Below are 24,480 nucleotides of genomic sequence, written 5' to 3' on the forward strand. Positions count from 1 at the left end.
TCCCAACTCCCTGTCCTTTCTAAAGATATGCCTTCTCACACATCCCACTCCTTGCCAAATGTGGAAAAATACCAGGTCAGAGAAGTCTGGAGAAGGTGGCCTCTAGCTCTGGACTGTCTCTGACTCCTGCTAGATTGTGACCTCACCGTGCTACATGCTGAGTGGAAAAAGTAAAGGGGGAAAATCCATTAGTAATGGATATACTTATCTGCAAAACGATACAATTTAAGAATTGCTTCAGACCAGTTAAGGGTTTGGGGGGGGGGGGGGGGGGTGGTCGGGAGGCTGGTGACTAAAGTGCATTTGTTGCATTCCCTCCCTTCAGCTTTATCCAGATAACTCAAAAACGTAAAAAGTAGTTTTCTACAAGGCACGGTTTAAAACAGGCGAAGGTTGAACATAATCTACATGGGCTGGCACATCGCGGTCGGAGGAAGTTGGATTTGGCGGCTGTGCGCCGGCGGTATTAATATTTGATGAGATCTTGAGGGGAGGAATTTGTATGCAAATGAAATGTATGCTAATCCAGCCGACAGCCAGAGGATTTTTTCTTGTGTGTGGGGATTCCTGGATGGAGTTAAGATGGAGGACCAGATCGTTATAAGGATGTGAATGATCGCAGAGCGGCTCCTTTTAAAAAAAAACAAAAAAAGCACACCCCCCCCCCCCTCCCTTCCATCCCTTTAATCCCCCCCCTCCTCCCCGGACTTATGGAGGCTCTTACAGTATTACAACATGCATAGGAAGGGCAATGGAGAGCTCCCTTTGCCGGATGGTTGGGAAGAAGCGAGAGATTACGACGGTAAAGTCTTTTATATTGATCACAACACCAAGCAAACGAGCTGGATCGATCCCCGAGACAGGTAGGAGGGCAGTTTGCAATTTAAGGTTAACAGCAGCCAGGCACTGGCCGGGGGCTGGCTGACTGACTGACTCTCCAGGCAGATTGCAACTGGACTTCAGCCAGCTCAGCCTGGGTGAGGATGGGAGTGCTTTAAACCCACCCGAGCCCTTTTGATTCAAATAGTTTCCCAGTGAATTTACTCCCTGAGTACTCAACATGTACTTTCATACACCGGGGACACACACAAACACCAGGATATTTTCCCCTAAGCGCAATTCCCAACTATTTAAACTACAGAAGTTCAGATTTTGACTGCATACTTGAGATTTCTTTTTTGAGGATTTCCTTTTTGAAATTAATTTGTAATAATTGTTGGTGATTGCTTTAAGTGCTTGAAATGTGTACCCCCACATCCCCAACCACCCACCACTTCACCCTGATCAAAAACATATTTGTCTAGGGATCTTAATGAGATGAATAAAAAAATGACTTGGATAGTGATTTTAACTGGAACAATGAGAAGGAAAGTTTGCAAGGATTTGTTTTTTTAAAAAGATGATGAAGTTTTCTAAGAGGCACAAGATTTGAAACTCTGGGGTGTGTGAAGATGTTCTGAAGAAGGGGCTTTCTGTTGTTGTACATGGCCGAGAAAGGAGCAGGTTCATAGCTTTTCACAGGTCACGCAAAACACAAGTTCGAGTGAAAAATGATATAAATTTTATGTTGAAGGTGACTTTTGGGGGGCGGAGGGGGGTCATTCGTTATTATTTAGATAGCTCGGAACTGTGCGTAGCGGATCCCAGCATCCTTTCGTACAACTTTTCTGCAGTTATGTGGGCTGAGTTGCTCCCTTTTGACTGGGGTCTGAGTCATTGTAAAAGGCAGACAGACAAACCTCCAGTCGGGGAGTTATGAGTCACATCGCCCTCCACCAACCCCCCCCCCCCCATCTTCCCTACCCCTCTCCCTTACCCCTTCCCCTCCCTTGCCCATTCACCTTCCAGATCCTTCTCCAGCTCCCTCACCCCTCTTTTCACTCTACCCCCTTCTCCTCTTCCCTTCCCCTCACTCTCCTTCTCCCTCACTCCTCCATCATCCATGTCCTCCTCCCTCACTCCGGCACCACTCTCCCCTCACTTATCCCTCCTCACTCATCCCTCTCCGCCTCCACCCGTCTCCCCTCCCTCTTCTCCTCCCTCGCCTCCTCCTCCTTCCCCGTTGCCCCTTCCTCCCCTCCCCCTTATCTCCCCTCTCCTCTTCTCCTCCCCCTCACTTTCCCCTTCTCCCACTCCCCTCTCCTTCCCTCCCCTTCCAATCCCTCTCTCCCCTCCCTCCCCCTCCAATCCCTCCATACCCTCCACTTCCCCTCCCTCTCTCCCCTCCCTCCAATCCTATCCCTCCATCCCCTCCATCTCTCCCCTCCCCCTCCCTCCTTCCTATTCTTCAACTCTTGCCCATCCGATGCGCCCCCCTCCTCCCCGCTCCGCCTTAGGGGACCGGGGCAGAGCCAGGAGGCCGGAGTCTCTGGGCTTGACCCAGGCGGTGGGGAAGCTGGGCCTCCGAGGGCGGGATGGAGTTGATGGGATTTCCCACCTGGAACTTTAGCCGCGAGTGAGGGGTTAATTCCTCCCTCCCCCCTCCCCCAGGATCTGGTCACCCTAAATGTGAGGGGGATAAAATTCACACGTTCATTCCAGCAAAGTTTCATTCGGAAAACTTTGTCACAAAAAGTTGCTGCAAACGGATCAGGAGATCTGAATCTTTGATAAAACGGGACTGGGATTTTATTTCAGTGACACAGCTGCTGTTTTTTGAGTTGCATAAAATGTATCATGAGCCACTTTGTGGTGGATTTCTGTTCAATATTTGATACTGTTATTTGTCGACGGGAACGTGCGATGCTGCCAATTCCCTTTTTTACACGTCTGAGTACGTCCTCAGGTCTCGGGGAGTGTTTGGTGGTTCTGTAAAATTGTTACTTCAAGGCTCTCGCTGGAATGTTGCGATGGGCATCTCCCGAATTTCCATTAAATGGGAGGAAGGCGGCCTTGTGGGCGGGCAGCCCCTTCCTTCTCCCACACTGGGCTTCCCGTGCCACTGAGTGTATGTAACCTGCTGCACTTTGGATCTTTCAAATCCCGTTAAATCGTTGGAATATGCAGCACCACCCCCACCCCCCCCCCCCACCACCACCACCCAACCAAGGGTGTCAGAATTGACACTCGTCTCAGCTTCTGTTTTTGTCTGATTCAAATGTCTCAACATTGTATTTGAAACAAGCAAGGAGGTTTTTTTGGGGGTGGGGAGGGGGGGATTTTTGTTTAAATTTGAAGGAGAATGGATAATTACTGTGAAAGCATGGTAGGAGGGAGCAAGTAAATATTTAAACAGGGGTCAGCTGAGGCACTCTTGCCTCCACGGGAGAAAATCCTGGGGTTCAAACCCCCCCCTCCAGTTCCAGAGACTTGAGCATGTAATTTAGGATAACATCGCAGTACAATACAGAGGGAGTGCTGCACTGTTGGGGGTGCCACCTTTTGGATGAGAGAGCCCATGATACTGTTCTGGAGTGGGGGGGGGGGGGGGTGTATGTGGGAGTCGGGGGGGGGGGGTGGTGGGAGGAGTTGACTTCGTGTCCTGGTCCACAGCCAACATCATTAAAATAGATTATCTGGTTATTACCGCATTGCTGTGGGACCTTACTGTGCCCAAGTTGACTGCCATATTTCCTACATTGCTACAGTGGCTACACTTCCAAAGTGCTTAATTGGTTGTAAATCACTTTGGAACATCTTGAGGTTGCGAAAGATGCTGTATATATGCAAGTCTTTCTTTCAGAATTTCGAACTGTCTCATGTGTTCTCAAGATAAGACTGTCCAGCACAAAGATTGATTGCGGTGCAGTCACCATCTTTTAAGTGACAGCATTTCTGAAGGTTTTTGAGCTGATTGTACTTCACATGGCGGTTCTCTACTATCTTGTTGTGAAGGTCATCTGATAGACTGATTTATTGAGTTGTCATAACGTTAACTTTGGGGCTGTTCACTAGGGTTGACTGTGCACAAATCGTTTTAAATCTTGATTGTGTATTTGTGCTGATGGGTCAGTCAGTAAATGTGGCATAAAGTGTGTAGCTGAGCCATATAGAGTAGGAGTGAGCGCATCCATTTCAGTTCTTGGGCAAGGGGAAACTTAACCTTATAAAGAGAGTGGGAATCTCCCAAAAAGCAGTACAAATTATACAGATAAAGTTCTGATGTATTCTTAAGCTGAATTTCATACTGCCTCTTTTTTTTATTCGTTCATGGGATGTGGGCATCACTGGCTAGGCCTGCATTTATTGCCCATCCCTGATTGAGGCATTGTAAGAGTCAATGCTGTGGGTCTGGAGTCACGTGTAGGTCAGGCCAGCAGATGCATTAGTGAACCAGGTGGGTTTTTGCAACAAAGGTTTTATGGTTATCATTAGACTTTTAATTTCAGATTTAAAAAAAAAATTGAATTCAAATTCCCCCATCTGCCATGGCTGGATTCAAACCTAGGTCCCCAGAGCATTATCCTGGGTCTCTGGGTTACTAGTCCAGTGACAATACCACCACACCATCACCTCCCCTCCACTTCAGTTAGGATCAGAAATCAGCTTTTTTTTCTTTATTCTTCCATGGGATGTGGACGTCACTGGCAGGGCCAGCATTTGTTGCCCATCCCTAATTGCCCTTAAACTGAGGGACTTGCTCAGCCATTTCAGAGGGCAGTTAAGAGTCAACCACATTGCTGTGGGTCTGGAGTCACATGTAGGCCAGACCAGGTAAGGACGGCAGATTTCCCCCCCTAATGGGCACGAGTGAACCAGATGGAATTTTGGAATAAAAAAATAGCTTCATGGTCACCATTACTGGAACTAACTTTTATATCGCATATTTATTACTTGAGTTATCTTTAAATTCCATCAACTGTCAGGGTGGGATTTGAACAATTTTCCCAGAGAATTAGTCTGGGCCTCTGGATTACTAGCCCAGTGACATTACCACAATGCCAGCACATGCCCCCCCCGCTCCCACCCAGTGAGCCTGCTCCCAGTATTTACATTGCTAAATCTGACACATGTCATCACAGTTAAGAGCGCTGAATTGAGATGAACATTGCTAGTCTGAAATCATTGGGAGGCATGGAAGCAAACAAAAGCATTTCACTTGGGGTATCCTATTCATTTCCCCATATCACACAGTGTGGCTGGAATCTGGTATGCTCAGTCCAGTGACGACAGCAACAACAACTACTTGTATTTATATAGTGTCTTTAATGTAGCAAAACATCCCAAGAATGTTCCCAGGAGGGTTATCAAACAAGGCTTAACATGAAGCCACATAAGGAGATATTAGGACAGGTCAAAGAGATAGGTTTGATGGTTTGTTTTAAAGGAAGAAAGTGAGACAGATGGAGAGATTTAGGGAGGAATTTCCACAGCTTAGGGCAGGGCCTAGGCAGCTGAAAACATAGACGCCAATGGTGGAGCAATGGAAATCAGGGATGTACAAGAGGCCAGAATTGGAAGAGCTCTAAAATGTTGGGGAGTTTGGGACCGGAAGAGATTACAGAGATAGGGAGGGGTATGGCCAAGAAAAGTTTGAAAACAAGGATGAGAAATTTAGAACTGACAGGTTGCTAGATCAGGAGCCCAGTGGGCACAGGGGTGATGGGTGAATGGGACTTGGTGTGAGTTAGGGTGAGCTCAAATTTAACGGAGGGTGTAAGGTGGGAGGCTAGCCAGGACAGCATTGGAACAGTCAAGTCCAGTCGTAATAAAGGCATAGGTGAGAGTTTCAGCAGCAAATAAGCTGAGTCAAAGACAGAAAAAATGTAGATAGACAACAGCATGTGGAGCATCAGTGGGAGTATACCATATCTTACTGTTCTGTGAAAGCGAATTGAGTCTTTAGTCATCTGGATTGCATTGGTGCTCCCTACAGGATACTTTAAAAAAAGTTGTAACTTTTCTTTGTGTTGTGGAATTCTTACCCAGCTGTTGACACGTACTATAGTAGCAGGCACAATAGTGAAGTGTTGCACCTGTCATGCATTGGCTATGAAATAGGGTCAGGCTTCAGGTAATGCGATTGTACAGCTACAGTCTGTTTAACATTGCCACAATGGAAAAGATGGATTTGGCACTGTGCCAGTAGGGGTGCTCTAATACATACTATTTTTTATGGTTTTGTATTTGGAATTTTGTTTCCAAAAGCATGAGATAATTGCCAAAAGATCGAAGGGAAGATGAGAAAACTTTTCACGTTTTAAAAAAATTATTCATTCACAGGATGTGGGCTTCGCTGGCTGGGCCAGCATTTATTGCCCATCCCTAGTAGCGTTTGAGAAGGTGGTGGTGAGCTGCATTATTGAACCGCTGCAGTCCATGTGGTTTAGGTACACCCACAGAGCTGTTCGGAAGGGAGTTCCAGGATTTTGGCCAGCACCAGTGATGGAACGGTGATCTATTTCCAAGTCAGGATGGTGAGTGACTTGGAGGGGAACTTCCAGGTGGTGCTGTTCCCAACTATCTGCTGCCCTTGTCCTTCTAGATGGCAGTGGTCATGGGTTTGGAAGGTGCTGTCTAAGGAGCCTTGGTGAATTCCTGCAGTGCATCTTGTAGGTGGTACACACTGCTGCTACTGTGCGTCGGTGGTGGAGGGAGAGAATGTTTGTGGATGTGGTGCCAATCAAGTGGGCTACGTTGTCCTGGATGGTGTCAAGCTTCTTGAGTGTTGTGGGAGCCACACTCATCCAGGCAAGTGGGGAGTATTCCATCTCACTCCTGACTTGTGCCTTGTAAATGGTGGACAGGCTTTGGGGAGTCAGGAGTTACACATCGCAGGATTCCTAGTCTCTGACCTGCTTGTGTAACCACAGTATTTATATGGCTAGTCCAGTTCGGTTTCTGGTCAATGGTAACCCCAAGATGTTCATACTGGGGGATTCAGTGATGGTATGGTTAGGTTCTCTCTTTTGGAGATGGTCATTGCCTGGCACTTGTATGGCGCGAATGTTACTTGCCACTTGTCAGCCCAAACCCAGATATTTACCAGGTCTTGCTGCATTTGGACATGGACTGCTTAAGTATCTGAGGAGTCGCGAATGGTGCAGAACATTGTTCAATCATCAACGAATATACCCACTTATGAACTTATGATGGAAGAAAGGTCATTGATGAAGCTGAAGATGGTTAGGCCTAGGACACTACCCTGAGGAATTACTGCGGTGATGTCCTGGAGCAGATATGACTGGCCTCCAACAACCATAACCACCTTCCTTTGTGCCAGGTATGACTCCAACCAGTGGAGCATTTTCCCCCAATTCCCATTGACTCCAGTTTTGCTAGGGCTCCTTGATGCCACACTCAATCAAATGTTGCCTTGATGTCAAGGGCAGTCACTCTCACTCTGGAGTTCAACTCTTTTGTCCATGTTTGAACCAAGGCTGTAATGAGGTCAGGACCAACAAATCCAGGGAATCCTGGATGTCAGGGGATATGTAGGATACAAGAGAAAAGGCGAGGTTTATGGCAGATACCAAGGGCTCAAAACAGCAGAGGCCCTAGAGGGGTATACAATGTGTAGGGAGGAACTTAGAAAGGAAATTAGGAGAGCAAAAAGGGGGCATGAAAAAGCATTGGCAGCCAAAATAAAGGAAAATCCAAAGTTATTTTACAAGTACATTAAGAGTAAGAGGATAACTAGGGAAAGAGTAGGGCCCATTAAGGACCATAGTTGTAATTTGTGTGTGGAGCTGGAAGAATACGAGGAAAGTATTCTAAATGAATACTTTGTGTCGGCGTTCACAAGTGAGAGGGATGACGTGGGTATGGAAATCAGGTAGAAGGACTATGATATACTTAAAGAAATTAGCACAGAAAGGGAGCAGGTTCTACGTGGTCTGGCAGGCTTAAAAGTAGATAAATCTCCAGGCCCAAATGAAATGTATCCCAGGCTGTTGAGTGAGGCAAGGGAGGAGATAGCAGGGGCGCTGGAAATAATTTTCAATACCTCTCTGGCCACAGGAGAGGTGTCAGAGGACTGGTGGACAGCCAATGTGGTACCATTATTCAAGAAGGGAGGACGGGATAAACCAGGGAACTATAGACCAGTCAGTCTAACCGCAGTGGTGGGGAAATTATTGGAAGCAATTCTGAGGAACAGAATTAATCTACACTTGGAGAGGCAGGGATTAATCAAGGAGTCAGCATGGTTTTGTTAAAGGGAGGTCATGTCTGACCAATTTGATTGAATTTTTCGAAGAGGTGACCAGGTGTTTAGATGAGGGCAATGCATTTGATGTAGTCTACTTGGACTTCAGCAAAGCTTTTGATAAGGTCCCGCATGGGAGTCTGATAACGAATGTAAGAGCCCATGGGATCCAAGGCAATTTGGCAAATTGGATCCAGAATTGGCTGAGTGGCAGGAAGCAGAGGGTGATAGTCGAGGGGTGTTTTTGTGACTGGATGCTTGTGTCCACTGGCGTTCCACAAGGATCGGTGTTGGGTCCCTTGCTGATTGTGGTTTATATAAACGATTTAGACCTGAATGTAAGAGGGTTGATCAGTAAGTTCACAGAGGAGACGAAAATTGGTGGGGTGGTAAATAGTAAGGAGGATAGCCTTAGGTTACATGAGGATATAGATGGGCTGGTCAGACGGGCTGATCAGTGGTAAATGGAATTTAATCCGGATAAGTGTGAGGTGATGCACTTGGGCAGGAAAACAAGGCACGGGAATACACGATGAATGGTAGGACCCTGGGACCTTGCTGTGCATGTCCACTGGTCCCTTAAGGTAGCAGGACAGGTAGGTAAGGAGGTTAAGAAGGCATATGGGATACTTGCCTTTATTAGCTGAGGCATAGAATATAAGAGCAGGGAGGTTATGCTGGAATTGTACAAGACAACAGTTAGGCCACAGCTAGAGTATTGCGTGCAGCTCTGGAATCTGCATTATAGGCAGGATGTGATTGTACTAGAGAGAGTGTAGAGGAGATTTACCAGGATGTTGCTTGGGCTAGAGAGTTTTAGTTATGAGGAGAGATTGGATAGACTCGGGTTATTTACCCTGGAGCAGAGGAGATTGAGGGGGTATATGATTGAGGTGTATAAAATTATGAGGGGCATAGATAGGGTAGACAGGAAGGAACTTTTCCCCTTGGTGGAGGGATCAATAACTAGGTGCATAAATTTAAGGTAAGGGGCAGGAGGTTTAGAGGGGATGTGAGGAAGAATTTTTTTCACCCAGACGTGGTGGGAACCTGGAACTCACTGCCTGAAAGGATGGTGGAGGCAGATACCCTCATAACATTTAAAGAGTATTTGGATATGCACTTGCGATGCCATGGCATACAAGGCTATGGGCCTAGTGCGGGAAAATGGGATTAGAATAACTAGGTACTTGTTTGACCGACACAGACTCGATGGGCCGAAGGGTCTTTTTCTGTGCTGTAGACCTCTATGACTCTATGACTGAGTGGCCCTGGCGGAACCCAAACTGGGCGTCAGTAAGCAAGTTAATGCTAAGCAAGTGCTGCTTGATAGCACTGTTGATGATCCCTTCTATTAGTTGAGTTGTTATGCATTATATGAAAGGGTTGTGGAAGCAGATTCAATAGCAACTTTCCAAAGAGAATTGAATATATAGGTGAAAAAGGAAAAATGTGCAGGGAAACAGAGGGAACTGGGTTTTATTGGATAGTGCTTTCAAGGAACCCGCATAGACACGATGGGCCAAATGGCCTCCTTTTGTGCTCTAGGTCCTAGGCACATTAAAGGAGAAAGACATCTATTGGTGTAACACCTCACATGACCCCACAGGGACTCCAAAATCCCTCACAGTCAATGACGCACTCTTAAAGTGTACTCACTGTTGTGGAGAAAAGCTACTCAATGTTGTGCACAGTAAGTTCCCATAAACACCAGTACGCTAATGACCAGTTAATCTGTATTAATGATGTTAATCCAGGGATAAATATTGGCAAAGACATTGGTGCTAACACCCCTGCTCTTCTTTGAAATGATGCTATGGATTTTTTTATGTTCACTGGAGAGGGCAGACAGGGCCTCAGTTAAACATCTCGTCTGAAAGATGGCACTCCCTCAGTACTGCACTGGAGTGTCAGCCAAGATTTTTGTGGTCAAACCCTGGAGTTTTAACCTTTTAACTCAAAGGCCTGAGTTCTATCAACTGAGCTGCAGCTTCATTACTTTGTTAAATCAGAGCACAAAAATATTTGCAGACATGTTCCTATGACCAAGATCAGTTGTTATACTGATGTAGTCATGTCCTGTTAAATTAATAAGTTATTTGATGTGGGCACTAATATATTTACTGCGAGCATGATGAAATACGCCAAATCCTGATTCTAATACAGAGACTTGCATGACCTTTACTAATGTTTTGGGGATGGTTTGCGATTAATCCCTTGTTTTCTCTGAAAACCAGTGACCTTGTTAATTATTCTTTCATTTAAGAAGGCAAACAGTTGATGTTTCTTGTGTAATAGACTTCTATTTCAATTTACTTTTATTTGAAATTAAAAGTGTAAACATGCTCATTTTACTCTGCTACAGTTAGATTTTATTTTGATTTAATATGATTGCCTATAATTTTGGCTGTAGATTATTATGTTACTTGTATAGTTTTAAAGCAAGTAAAGGAAAATCATGTTGTTTTCAGTCCTCTTTATAACGCAAGTGCAATTCCAATGTTAGATAGCCATTGCTAGGAAACTGGTATGTAGCTTGCAATGTCAACAGTCTTGTTTTGCCACTGGCAGCAGTTAGTGACACACCTCCATTTTCCAGTGGTTCCAAATACTTGGAGCTGTATGAATGAGATTGCGTCCTGTCACTGATTTTCTCATTCAGTATTTCTTTTGGTTGCCATGGTGATGCTAATGCTTAATAGAAGCAGGCAGAGACTATTTTTTTCTCATTGTGACTTTTTCTGTGTGGATTTACACTTGGCTTTATATTAAGGATGGGGTTTCAGGTCAGGGGTGCTCAAATGGAGACTCCGGAATCTATGTGCTGCTGTCCCCTGTTCAAGTTAGTTAGTGGTCAGACTTGTGAAAAATCTTGCTGTTTGTAGGAGATTGGACAGTAACTTGCAGAACCCATGAGGATCTTTGATAACCTCGGTTATCTAGATGGTGGCAGCTTTTTATTTCTGGTTGATGTCAATGGTGGGAGATTCACTCCTTTTCATATGAACCATCCTTAAGTTTACATGTACACAGCAAAAATGATCTTAGGTTATTTTTAAACAGGCTATTTTTAATTCAGTTTCGAATCTGGGAGACTGAAAATTGGTAAAGGGGAACCAGATTTAATAATGTCATCCCAACTAAGTTGGCGAGAGTATTAAAGGCTTCATCATACGTTAGAATGCAATAGATCATGAATTTGAGAGCATTGTGCACATGATTGAGTTTGGATGCAGAGATCTTTTTCACCCAGTCTGGGACATAATTAATGCTTTTGTTTATGTTGCCATGAGCTGATTTGTTGGGAGAATGGCATTTAAGCAGGACATTTCAACTCATGAGTGTCTTTTCCCCTTTCTAACTTGCAGTTTTTTGCCATGTGCCTGTGCAGGTCCAGTGGAGGTCCAGTAGAGATGAAGCCCTTTGGTGGGCAGCTGACAAGGCCCATGGATATTTAGTCTAGAATGAAGTTGGAGGGTTGGGGTGTAGAGCTCAGGATTGTACTGGAGAATGTAATAGGAGCTCTGTGGATATCCTGCCAAAAGCAAAGTGCATTGGTGAATCTCGAGACTGAATCATGAGGCAAATCCCAATCCATGAGACAGCTCTGAACGTTGGGTGAGCTTTGGGCCACTGCAATATAAATGAAGCTTTCAGGAGCCTGTTTGCAGACTGAGCTGTTTGCTAGGCGGACTTCTAAAAACTAGTTGATGTTTATAAGACTATGGTCATGCTTTTAGCTGAGCTGGCACCCTTATTCAATAATGAATACTGTGTTGTGTATGAATGTTGTTCCTTTTAAGCTCTACTCAGTCTGAGGCCACTGGTAATTCAAAAAAATTCACACTGTTTCTAAGCAGCTCTTTACCTTTAAGCCTTTTAATAGAGTACCCTGATTATTTAAACAACAGAATTGCTTCAGATAATTGAGAGAGTTGTTTGCATTTCTGATGCCGTACCAGGCAGTTAAGCCTTGAGTTTAATTCAGACAGGTTTGCCTAAAAGGGCATTACAGTACATTTACAATTAATACAATTATAACTGTAATAAAAATGCAATGTACCATTAATCAAATTTGCAATCCACAACATTCCTTTTTTTGTTGAGAAAACCTGTGAGTGTTTTCTAGGGTGGTGGACAAACAATTGAGACCAACCGGGAGGGTGAAAGGGAAAAAGATTGGTTGGAGGAGCAAAAACACAGTCATAGGAAGGGCCCTAAGGAACTTTGGGATGACAGACAGGAAGGCTCTAAGGTTGAGGTAGTAGTGAAGGAATTCCTGAGGGCAGGGCCATGCTGACCAAAGAAGCAGCCAACAATAATGCAGAAGTAAGAGTAAACTGCATGACAGGCTTTGTGCAAGAACTTACAGTTGGAGGAAATTGCCGTGACAGGGTGGACTAAGGTTGTAAAGGGATTTAAAAGGTGAGTTTGAGCACATTTAAAGTCAATTTGCCAGAGCAAGCCAGGTGACCATGACAAGGATGTAGCATGTGGACATTGAATGTAGGTGGGGGATGTGGGCCACAGTGTTTTGCATGAGTTGTAGTTTATGGAGGCCGGCAAGGAGGGTGCTTGAGAAATCAAGGTTCAATGTAATAAATGTTTGAATTAGGGATTCTTCAATATAGGATCAGAGGGAGGGGCGGGGGAATGTTTCAGAGGTGAAAGAACGTGATCTTAGTGATAAATTGGATGTGGGCTGGGAGGTAACTGAGCTTAGGATTGAGCAGTGCACTAAGTATCTGCATGCTTTGGCCTGAGGTAATGCTGGAGTTACATAGGATTTTTGCGGGAGGCAAAGGAGTTGGCTTTGGTTTTGTCTAAATTTAGTCAGAGGAAGTTTAGGATCATCTAGGTTTTAATGCCATGCAAGCAGTTGGAGACAGTAGCAACAGCCTTAAAGATCAATGGAAGAGGCTGACTATCTGCATACAAGTGGAAGTTTCATGTTCCCAGATTATATAAAGCACCTAGAGTACTGCATACAGTTTTGGTCTCCTATTTCAGGAGAGGTATACTTGCATTGGAGGCAGTTCGGAGAACATTCAGTAGGTTGATTCCTGGAAGAAGGAGTTGTCTTGTGAGGAAAGGTTGAGCAAGTTGGGCCTATACTCATTGGAGTTTAGTAGAAGGAGAGGCGATTTTATTGAAACATATTAGATGTTTGAAGGGCTTGACAGGGTAGAAGCTGAAAGGATGTTTCCCTTTATGGGGGAATCTAGAACTCAGGGGCACAGTTTCAGCATTTAAGACGGTGATGAGGAGGAATTTCTTCTTGCAAAGGGTCATGAATCTTTGGAATTGTTTACACCAGAGGGATGTGGAGACTGAGTCATTGAATATATTAAAGGCTGAGACAGGCAGATTCTTGAACCATAGTGGTGTCAAGGATTATTGGGATTAGGCAGGAAAATGGAATTGAAGTCAAGATCAGATCAGCCATGATCTCATAGAATGGTGAAGCAGGGTCAAGGAGCCCTGTGCCCTCCTCCTGCTCTTATTTTCTATGTTCTTATCACCAAGGGGTAGCATGCAGATGATGAAAGGGAAGAGGTCAAAAATGGAATTTGATGTACACGAGAAAGAGATTGTGTGGCTATGGGGAAAAATCTAGTGGAAGAAATATAGTGCCTATTATGTGATACGTGGCAGTGAAACTAACAGAGAGCAGTGCCATGGAGGTAGACTATAGAGGTGAGATGCTGGAGGAGGATGATGTAGTTGACAATGTTGAAGGCAGTGGCAAGGTCAAAGAAGATGAGAAGGAAGACAAAACCGTAGTCACAAACACAGCATGAGTTCACCATGGTAACAGGCAGTGCATGAACATGCAATGATCACAAACACAGCATGAATACTTATGGAGCTGGAATACCATTTTACTTTAACCCTCTCCCACCTAGGGCTTTTCAGCTCAAGTGTCAGCTTAGTTGGCACTCTTGTTCATGAGTCAGATGTTTGTTAGTTCTAAGTGTCACTCCAAGGCTTGTACACATAAGCTAGGCTAATATGTTACTTCAGTGCACTGCAGAAGGAGCACTGCATATCAAAGGTGCAGTTTTAATTTGAGTCCCTGTGGCACTACAGTATTCAAGCAGAGGTCTTGGGTGACATTCATCCCTCAACCATCAACGCCAAAAGCTGATTATTGCATTGTTAATTGTCTGTTTGTGGGACCAAATTGTGTGCAAATTAGCTGCTCAGTTGACTACTTAACAACAGTGGCTACAGTTCAAAAATAATCTATTTAGTACTAAAGCACTTTGGAATATCATGAGACAGTGATAAGCAATGATAAAAATGCAAATTCTCAATTCCCCACATGGCTCTGGTGTCAATGACTACAATCATTAATAATTCCTGTGGTCGATAATTCCAATAAAACTTTTCAAAAATGCCTAGCAGTGGAAATCTTAATGAGTAAATGCACAATCTCACTACACACCAGAGAATGTCAATTCCAGATGGGTTCCAAGGAGTTACATGGACTGTAACTCCATCTCACTGGAATTTGGAATTCCATTGGAATAGCATTGGAAAAACTGAAAAAGAAAAGCAATGAAGCAGTTAGAAACTGCTTATTGCAGGGACTGAAATGATGGCTAATATTGTTTAAGAAAGCACTAAGTTAATTTAAGAAACAGCTAATTGTTGTGATGGAAGCTATGACATTCTGAAAGGATTAGATCAAATGGGCAATGGGCTCATCTTCATTCAAACCAGTATTCCAATTGCAAGAGGTTTTGCTAAGATAAATAAGATAACGTTATTTCTACATTTAGATGAGACAGTAACTTGAGAACATAAACTTGAGTTGATAAATAATAAAATGAAAAAAGGAATTAGGAGGTTTTTTTGTTTTTGCTCAGAGATTTGTTAAGACACGGAATGCCCTACCAAGGGGACAAAGCTAAGGTCAAAGTTTGGGTGCACCGATGTCCAGGTTTGGTCGACTTGGCCAACAGTGATACCCTCCAATGCTGTATAGCCATTGATGCCAATCTAAAAACAGCAACATGATTGCGATCTGGAATTTTTAAATTGAGTAAATTGTGGTTAGTTTTGGCTGAGTCCTGACTTACAAAATGTCTGACCTCAAAACAATTGGAGAGATCATAAACTCCCCTCCCACTCACTCTGCCATGGCCATACCAGCAACCTTGATGGACGCAGGATACATATAACTTTTAAAAAGGAGCTGGATGAATATTTGAAAAATAATTTTCTAAAGGTATTGGGCAGGGTAAGATTAATTTCGCTCTTTCAGAAACCCAGCACAGAAACAATGGACACAGGCTTCAATTTTTAAATTCTTTGATCTTATAATCATTTTGAGTTGTAGGCGGTTAAATTACTGCAATTACTAGTGCTGTTCTTGTGGGTTTTGTCTGGTTTCTTTCTTGACAAGTGCATGCGTATGCGTCTGCACGTGTGTGTGTGTGCATGTGTGTTTGGGGCTGCTTGTAGTGCAATCAATTTATGCCTCATTTGGTTAACTGGCTGTAGCTTGATTGTAATAAATGCCTATTGGCTTGTTTGCGCTTTCGTTAATGAAGTGAAGCCCTTGTTAAACATTATGAGTGGCCGACTTCATTATCTCTTTTCAGACTCACTGCAGAATGTTGCAAGACAAACATTAGGTGAGTAGTTGAAGGCACTTTGACTAATCCATAGCTCTGTGTTCTTCAAAGAATGTCAAGCAGCCAAGTAAATTGTGTTGACTAAGAAAAGCACTAAAATAAAGATAGAATGTGATTTATGCAATGTATTTGGGACTAGGTTATAGCCATCTGTGTAGTCATGTGCTCAGTTGTTATGGCTATAAAGAGTTTTATCTGCATCCACATTTTTCCCAAAGCAATTTCAACCCTTGAAATGAATTCCTTGCCGGTCAGTTACTTGATCTGTATGAATCTGTGGACTTCAGAGTCACTTCGATATAATCACAGAAGTGGTGCGATAAGAGGGTCGATAGGTACAGTGTCTATTTGTTGGATTTTATTACAGTGCACTTCCATTAGTCTGACTCAGCTGAGTTGAATCCATTGATTCATGATTCGCTGTTTTCTGAACCAATTTCTCTGGAGTGGTTTGGATATAGTGGGAAATGAGCCATGACATGGAATTGGGAATCATAGTTGTTTGGGCTCTTGGCATTAAGGACTGTTGTTGTGTTTAAAATTTGTGAGACAAAATGAACAAACAAAAATATTTAGCTGTTGTTTGATCTTGTTAGCAAGCATAATCCTCTAGGTGTGCTGTTCGATATTGCTGAGTTCTAGAGGCACCTTGGAAGAATTCCAGTCCTTAACTGTGCTGTTACCATGTGCTGTTCTAGTTTCCTATTCACAGGAAGCATATTATTGCATTTGAGAGGATGCAGAAGCAAGTGTTAACCTGACACTTTTAAAGGTCATTGACCTAAAACATTGAGCGGTAGTTAATGGAGGTGACAAGGGTCTCACCCACTGGCTGGAGAGCCAGCCACTCAGGCAATCAACTGGACATTGGCAGGCCACCCCTGGGATCAAGGATCCTGGGAGTAGAGTGAAACTCTTTCGAGTTATCAACAGTCACAGATTGCAACTCTTTCGAGTACAATCACAGTTCTTGGTTTCCGGGAGTGGGACATCAACCCACAACCCTCTGATTCAAAGGCGAGGGTGCTGTGAACTGAGCCACAGCTGACACCTCTTAGAAGTACCACTCATGAGCTGCTAGCTAATTAGAAGGTGACAGTTCTTTTGAACAGCGGCACCATTGAGGAGGTGGTGGCTGCTATAGTATGACGCCCACCCGAGGCCTAGATCATTGTTGGATCTCAGGCCACACGTGAATGCTGTCAGAGGGTGTGGGGTCACAGGGTGGGGGATCACAGAGGAGGTGGGAGGGAGGTGGCAGCAGGGGCAGGGAGGGATTGGCAGCAGGGGGTGGTTCTCAGCTGACCTCCAATTCCAAACGCCGGGTCCCTCAATCAAGCACGACCCCCACCTCCTCCCCAACCCCACTATCACCCCGGGAGCCTACATGCAGCCTCGCTACATGCAGGCTTTTAGTCCAGTTGAGAATTTCCATCGTTTTCCATTTTTATTTCAGATTTCCACCATCTGCTGTACTATGCTTTTGTAGGAGGTGTTGGGCAGGAGTTTGGTTGGGGGGGGTGGGGGGGAACGTGATGGTGATGAGTTGACAGAGACAGCTGCACAGCTGGTCTCAGCTTGGAAATGCAGACATTCGTGAGCACCTTGCAACAGCAAAAACAAAGCTTGTTTTTATACAGCACTTTTCAATGTAGGAAAGTGCTGCAGGGCAGCACTTCATTGAGGTGTGTGGAAAAATAGATCAATGAACCAAAGAAGGAGAGATTAAGAGCTTGACCAAACAATTGGTGAATTTCATGGAGGATCTTAAAGAAGGATTGGGCGGTGGAGAGGAGAAGGAGTTTAGGGCATAGGGCAAGAATTTCAGAATATGAGGCCCAGATGGTTGAAGGTTCAGTCACCACAGCTGGGCAAAAGGAATGTGTGCCCTCGGCTGTAACCAGTAGAACAAAGAGTCCAGGGGAATTTCAGGGTGGAAGAAGTTACAGAGATCAGCAAAGATGATTTAAGCTCAAGAGTAAAAATCTTAGATGCATGAAGAGTGACTGGTAACCAATGTTGATTAGCAATGCTGGTATTTGAGATGAGGAGGTTCAAGTGAGGCATTCGAAGAGATGATTGGTTGCATAAAAAAGAAAGGGAATTACCAAGACTTAAGAAGCAACTAGAGATATTTTTGGAGAGAGAATGGGTGAGGGATATGGAGAGAAGGTGCAAAATTTCTTCAGTGTTTTTTCTGCTTTGTTAGCAAGTGTCAGCTTGTTTCAGTTGATAGTCACATTTCAGAGTCCGAAAGTCCTTCAGTGGCCCACTCCCTCTCTTTGTTCAGCTATCATAGGTCCCACTCCCAATCCCCAATCAGCTGCTGTCATTCCCAACCCCGCTTAGTTGCTCTTAGTCCCACTGCCACCCCTTATTCAGCTACGACTGGTCCTGCTCCCATTGCCATTCAACTGCTGCAAGTCACACTTGCTTTCACTTTTCAACTGTTAAAATGCCAATACGTCAAATGTCTTATCCGAATTGACCTTGGTATTCTGATTAGGACTTATTGATCATTCCTTTCCAAATCTCTAGGCCAATGAAGGTTAAACAGAACAAGTTGGTCAATAAGAAATAATTGCAAAACAAACAACAGACCTGGTTTTGTAGCACCAACAAACCATTTTAAACAAATTGTCTCTGAAGGGGCTTGACAGGGTAGATGGTGAGAAGTTGTTTGCATCAGCCAGAGAACCTAAAACACAAGGGCACACTCTCAGGATAAAAGGCTGATCATTTAGGATTGAGATGATGAAAAATTTCTTCACTGAAAAGGGTTGCAAATCTTTGTAATTCTCTACCTCAGGGAATATAAAGAACAGCAAAGAATGACAAAAAGATTAATAGGGAGAGAAAAATTAGAGTACGAGAGAAAGCTAGCTGGAAATATAAAGAAGGATAGTAAGAGTTTTCTATAGCTATTTAAATAAGAAAAGAGTTAACAAAGTGAGTGTTGGTCCTATAGAAAGTGAGTCTGGGGAATTATAATGGAAAGTAAGGAGATGACAGATGAATTGAACAGGTATTTTGCATCGGTTTTCACTATAGAGGATACGAGTAACATCCCAGAAATAGCTGTAAATGAGGAAATGGAAGGGAGGGAGGAATTCAGGAAAATTACAATCACCAGAGAAGTGGTATTGAGCAAATTGTTGGAGCCACGAGTTAACAAATCTCCAGGTCCTGATGGACTTCATCCTCGGGTCTTGAAAGAAGTGGCTTGTGAAATAGTTGATGTACTGGTTTTAATTTTCCAAAATTCCCTAGATTCAGGGAAGGTTCCATTAGGTTGGAAAATAGCAAATGTAACTCCTTTATTCAAAAAGGGAGGGAGACAGAAAACTACAGGCCATAGGGAAAATGTTAGAAGCTACTATTAAAGATGTTATAGCCGGGCACTTAGAAAAGTTTAAGGCACTCAGGCAGAGTCAACATGGTTTTATGAAAGGGAAATCATGTTTAACCGATTTATTGGAGTTCTTTCATGGAGTCATATGTGCTGTGGATAAAGGGGAACCCATGGCTTACCATACTTAGATTTCCAGAAGGCATTTGATAAGGTGCCACATCAAGGGTTATTGTGGAAAATAAAAGCTCATGGTATAGGGGGTAACATATTGGCATGGATAGAAGATTGTTTCCTGTCAGTTAGCCAGAGGGTAGCCATAAATGGGTATTTTTTTGGTTGGAGGGATATAACAAATGGTGTGCCACAGTGATCAGTGCTGGAGTCTCAACTGTTTACAATTTATATAAATTACTTGGATGAAGGGACAGGTGGTATGGTTGTTAAATTTGCTGATGACACAAGGATAGGTAGGAAAGTAAGTTGTGAAGAGGATGCAAAGAGGGTACAAAGTGACATGGATAGATTAAGTGAGTGGGCAACATTTGGACATGGACTGCTTCAGTATCTGAGGAGTCATGAATGGTGTTGAACATTGTGCAATCATCAGCAAACATCCCCACTTCTGACCTTATGATGGAAGGAAGCAGCTGAAGATGGTTGGGCCGAGGACACTACCCTGAGAAACTCCTGCAGTGATTTCCTGGAACTGAGATGATTGACCTCCAACAACCACAACTATCTTCCTTTGTGCTAGGTATAACTGCAACCAGTGGAGAGCTTTCCCCCTGATTCCCATTGACTTCAGTTTTGCTAGGACTCCTTGATGCTACACTCGGTCAAATGCTGCCTTGAAGTCAAGGCCAGTCACTCTCATCTCACCTCTGGAGTTCAGCTCTTTTGTCCATGTTTGAACCAAGGCTGTAATGAGGTCAGGAATAAAAAATTGGGTGTCAGTGGGCAGACTATTGCTAAGTAAATGCCGCTTGATAGCATTGTTGATGACCCCTTTCATCGCTTTACTAATGATTGAGAGTAGACTGATGGTGTGGTAATTGGCTGGATTGGATTTGTCCTGCTTTTTGTGTACAGAACGTGCCTGGGTAATTGCGAGGTAGATGCCAGTGCCGTAGCTGTAGTGGAACAGCTTAGCTAGGGCTGTGGCAAGTTGGGGAGCACAGGTCTTCAGTCCTATTTCCGGAATATTATCAGGGCCCATAGCCTTTGCACTATCCAATGCCTTCAGCAATTCCTTGATGTCATATAGAGTGAATCAAATTGGCTGAAGACTGGCATCTGTGAAGCTGGGGAGCTCCAGAGGAGGCCGAGTTGGATCATCCACTTGGCATTCCTGGCTGAAGATTATAACAAATGCATCAGCCTTATCTTTTGCACTGATGTACTGGGCTCCCCCAACATTGAGGATGGGAATATTTATGGAACCTCCTCCTCCGGTGAGTTGTTTAATTGTCCACCACCATTCATGACTGGATGTGGCAGGACTGCAGAACTTAGGTCCATTCTGTTTGTTATGAAATCGCTTAGCTCTGTCTATCGCTTGCTGCTTATGCTGTTTGGCACACAAGTAGTCCTGAGCTGTAGCTTCACTAGGTTGACACCTCATTTTTAGGTATGCCTGGTGCTGCTCCTGGCATGCCCTCTTGCACTTTTCATTGTACCAGGGTTGATCCCCTGGCTTGATGGTAATGCTAGAGTGGGGGATATGCCCGGCCAAGAGGTTACAGATTGTGTTTGAGTACAATTCTGCTGCTGTTGCTGATGGCCCACAGCGCCTCATGGATGCCCAGTCTTGATTTGGTAGATATGTTCGAAATCTATCCCATTTAGCATGGTGGTAGTGCCACAGAACATGATGGAGGATATCCTCAAGGTAAAGATGGGAATTCGTCTCCATAAGGACTGTGAGGTGGTCACTCCTACATGGACAGAAGCATCTGCAGCAGGTAGGTTGGTGGAGATGAGGCCAAGTATGTTTTTCCCTCTTTTTGGTTCCCTCACCACCTGCTGCAAACCCAGTCTAGCAGCTATGTCATTTAGGACTCCGCCAGCTTGGTCTGTACTGGTGCTACCGAGCCACTCTTGGTGATGGACATTGAAGTCCCCCACCCAGAGTACGTTCTGCGCCCTTGCCACCCTCAGTGCTTCCTCAAGTGGTGTTCCATATGGAGGAATGCTGATTCATCAGCTGAGGGGGGACAGTACGTGGTAAGCAGCAGGAAGTTTCGTTGCCCATGTTTGGCAATGTGCAATGGCCTCATCGCCGTCATCCTCGCCTCATCCCCATTGATATCCTCCTCATCGGAGTAGACATGCAGTTCCTCCATCTCCTCCCCAGCCAGCTCCTCTCTCCATTGCAGCACCAGGTTGTAAAGGGTGCAGCAGGCGGTGACGATGTGTGATACCCTCTGTGGACTGTATTGCAGGGCTCCACCAGACCGGTCCAGGCATTGGAACCTCATTTTCAGCATCCCGATGGTTTGCTCCACCAAAATGCTAGTTGCAGCATGAGCCTCGTTGAACCTTCTCTCTGCTGCAGTCTGAGGCCGCTGCACGGGTGTCGCCAGGCATGTCCTCTGTAGGCAGGCCTTGTCCCCAAGGAGCCAACCCTGCAGCCTCTCTGGACCCTGGAAGTCGTCATGGATCTTTGACCCACTGAGAATGTAGGAATCATGGACATTCCATGGACATCTGTAGGATGCAGTTGTGCTGGTCGCACACCAGCTGAACATTCAGCGAGTGGAAGCTCTTGCGGCTGATGCAGTTGACCCCTTGTTGCCACAGTGATCTGAGCACCAGGCGAGTGTAGTCGATGGTACTGTGCCCCTGTGGGAAACCTGAGATCTGGGCAAATCCCAGCTTTCTTGCTTCCTGGTTTTCCAGGTCTCCAGCGAAATACAGAAAGTTTTGTGCCTTCGCGAAGATGGCGTCCGTGATCTCATAGATGCATTTGTGTGCGGAGGCTTGTGATATCCCACAGAGGTCACCTGTGGAGCCCTGAAAGGAGCTACTAATGTAAAAATTGAGCATCATGGTCACTTTCACAGCCACTGGCAGTGGATGCCCCCCATGGCGCCAAATCCTGCAGCAGGTGACAGATGTGACCAACCGATGTGACCGACCAACTGACCAGTTCCCTGGACATGCGCAGTCTTTGGCAACACTCGTTCTCAGTCATCTGCAGGAATGGGTCTCGCTAGGCGCCAACCAGCGACTGCTCACTGTGGCTCTTCAGCTCCCCAGCCACCCCTTCTTGAAGACGCTGCTCCTTCCTCTGCACAGCCAGTCGCCTCCGTCGCTCTCTTCTCCTTCGTCTCCGTTCCCTCTAGGCATGAGCCTCCATGCTCCTGATGTACTCCTCCTGCAGGATGAAAGAGAGATTGATGCATGGGTTAGCATAGGCCACTAAGAACCTAGCTTGTTAAGTTTGAAGGCCCCTTAACGCATCCCAGAGAGTGCTGGCCACCACTCGGATGCCCAAAACTCCACTCATCTCCGCCCCACTCCACCTAACTGATTGGCAGCAGCTTCGCCCACTGGACTGCATGCTGTGCACTCAGCTCAGACACAGGCATTTTTTTGATTCATTCATGGCATTTATTGCCTTTCCCTGATTGAGAACTGAGTGGCCTGCTTTTTTTTTTCAAGAGTCAAAAACATTGCTGTGGGTCTGGAATCACATGTAGGCCAGATCAAAGGTGCATTTGTGGCACTTTCATGCCTCTGTGTTGCTTGAGTGGGCAGATAAGCTAGAGGCCCAAGCATGTCAACGTGGCTCAACCTGAGCTCTTTCAGCTGCAGAGGAATGGTCACAATATACAAGATTTCCCTAATGCCTAATGCGTGGCCACTTCCCTCCATCTACCCTCGCACCCCGGCATGTACTTGTGCAGTACCATCAGACCAGGCTGCCTTGCAACCCCCAACTCACCTCACAGTGTGTTGCCTTGCCCCCAACTCGCCTCAGACACACTGCAGCCTTTGCCCCCCCAAACTTGCCTCAAAGTGTGCTGCCTTGCGCCACCCCAAACGTAGTGCAATGCTGGGGCAAGGGCTGCACTGTCAGCCAGCTGGGAAAAAGAGACTTGCCTGTGCGCTCGCCTGAATGCGCGCACCTCAACCTTGAAGTCAAACGGGTGACCCTTGCGAGCGCTGCGCAACATTACTGAGCACTCACCTCCGAGTTCCCCTCAAAGTGCAGCCTGCCAGGTGCATGCCTTATAAATGCTGCTGTGAGAAAGGGCCGACATGCCCAGATGTTCCAGCATGAGGGGAAGATTCCGGCGAGCAGGGCTTGTAATGATACGCAGATGTATTAAAATGATGTTCCCAACATCTAGCAGTGGGAAATGTGGCAATGCCATTGACGGGCGGGGTGGACTATTGCAAACTGGTTTCATGTCGGCGTGAAACCGATTTTTGGCCTTCCCTCCATATTGTCCGCTCACGCTCGCCTTGACGCCTGGCGCTAACAGGACCAGATGATTCCACCCTATCTTAATATTCCAGATTTTGTAATTGAATTTATATTCTACCAGCTGCTGAGAGCTCCCCAGAGCATTAGCCTAGGCCTCTGCATTAATAGTTCAGTGACATTACTACTATACCACATCTCCCCTGTTTCAAAATGCACTTAACAATTACTTCAGTTACTAGCCTCTATATTTTAACTGGCAGCCAATCACAGGGCATGAAGTGCAGACTCTGGAAATGTGGCCTGGCCTTGGAAGCAAAGGCTGAGATTTTCTTGTTGGTGTAAGTGAACTATAATTTTGAACGTGTTTTACTTAGTGTCTGGCAGTTGAAAGTCCAGCCGACATTTCTTCTTTTAGTCATTGATTTTTTTGGGGGGGGAGCTAACCATTTCATTGCTACCACTTCCGGAGAGATTTTTGATTCCTCCTTCCATCATGTCCCATTCGTTCTGAGTTTCACGCATGTGGCAGGTGTGAGTATTAAAAGCTAGTTAGAGACTTGTCTGATGTATACAAATCTCATCATTCCTATTTCTAATAATGTATAGGTACATCAGAATATAGGTAGTGAAGATTTGTATCCTCTTACAATATTGTGTCAGCCTGCACTGCTTAAATAACTGCATGTAACTTTATGAACAGTGAAATCAAATCCATGTAGACTAAAATGAAAGCAATGTGAAAGGAAACATGCTGTATGAGTCGGTCCTGATTTTTAGTATAGTTACTCATGCTGCACTATAGTCAAGGTGCACACAGGACAAATCGGCCTCCACTCTCGACTTCTATAAATTTTTTAACCAGTACAAATCTCAACTACAGATTTGAATGATTAAGCTTAATGACATAACAACCTGTAAAATACATTTTGTGGGCGTTTCAGCTTCAGCAATAAAGAAATTAACCTTT

At 44.9% G+C, this 24,480-nt stretch overlaps 1 protein-coding gene across 4 annotated transcripts in view; it reads left to right on the forward strand.

The window, feature by feature from the left end:
- Window positions 1-279: 279 nt before the first annotated feature.
- The window catches only part of LOC144692796 (protein WWC2-like), a 263,584-nt gene continuing 239,383 nt past the window's right edge, over window positions 280-24,480 (forward strand). For 3 of the 4 annotated variants that reach the window (XM_078561877.1, XM_078561881.1, XM_078561889.1), the window contains exon 1: window positions 280-863. In XM_078561877.1, the coding sequence (XP_078418003.1) occupies window positions 736-863 (128 nt within the window). In that variant the 5' untranslated portion in view covers window positions 280-735. The remainder of the gene's footprint in view (window positions 864-24,480) is intronic. The other variant, XM_078561895.1, reaches the window with a different exon arrangement.

Source organism: Cetorhinus maximus, chromosome 2 (genome assembly GCF_964194155.1).
Source record: "Cetorhinus maximus chromosome 2, sCetMax3.hap1.1, whole genome shotgun sequence".
Taxonomy (NCBI): Eukaryota; Metazoa; Chordata; class Chondrichthyes; order Lamniformes; family Cetorhinidae; genus Cetorhinus; species Cetorhinus maximus.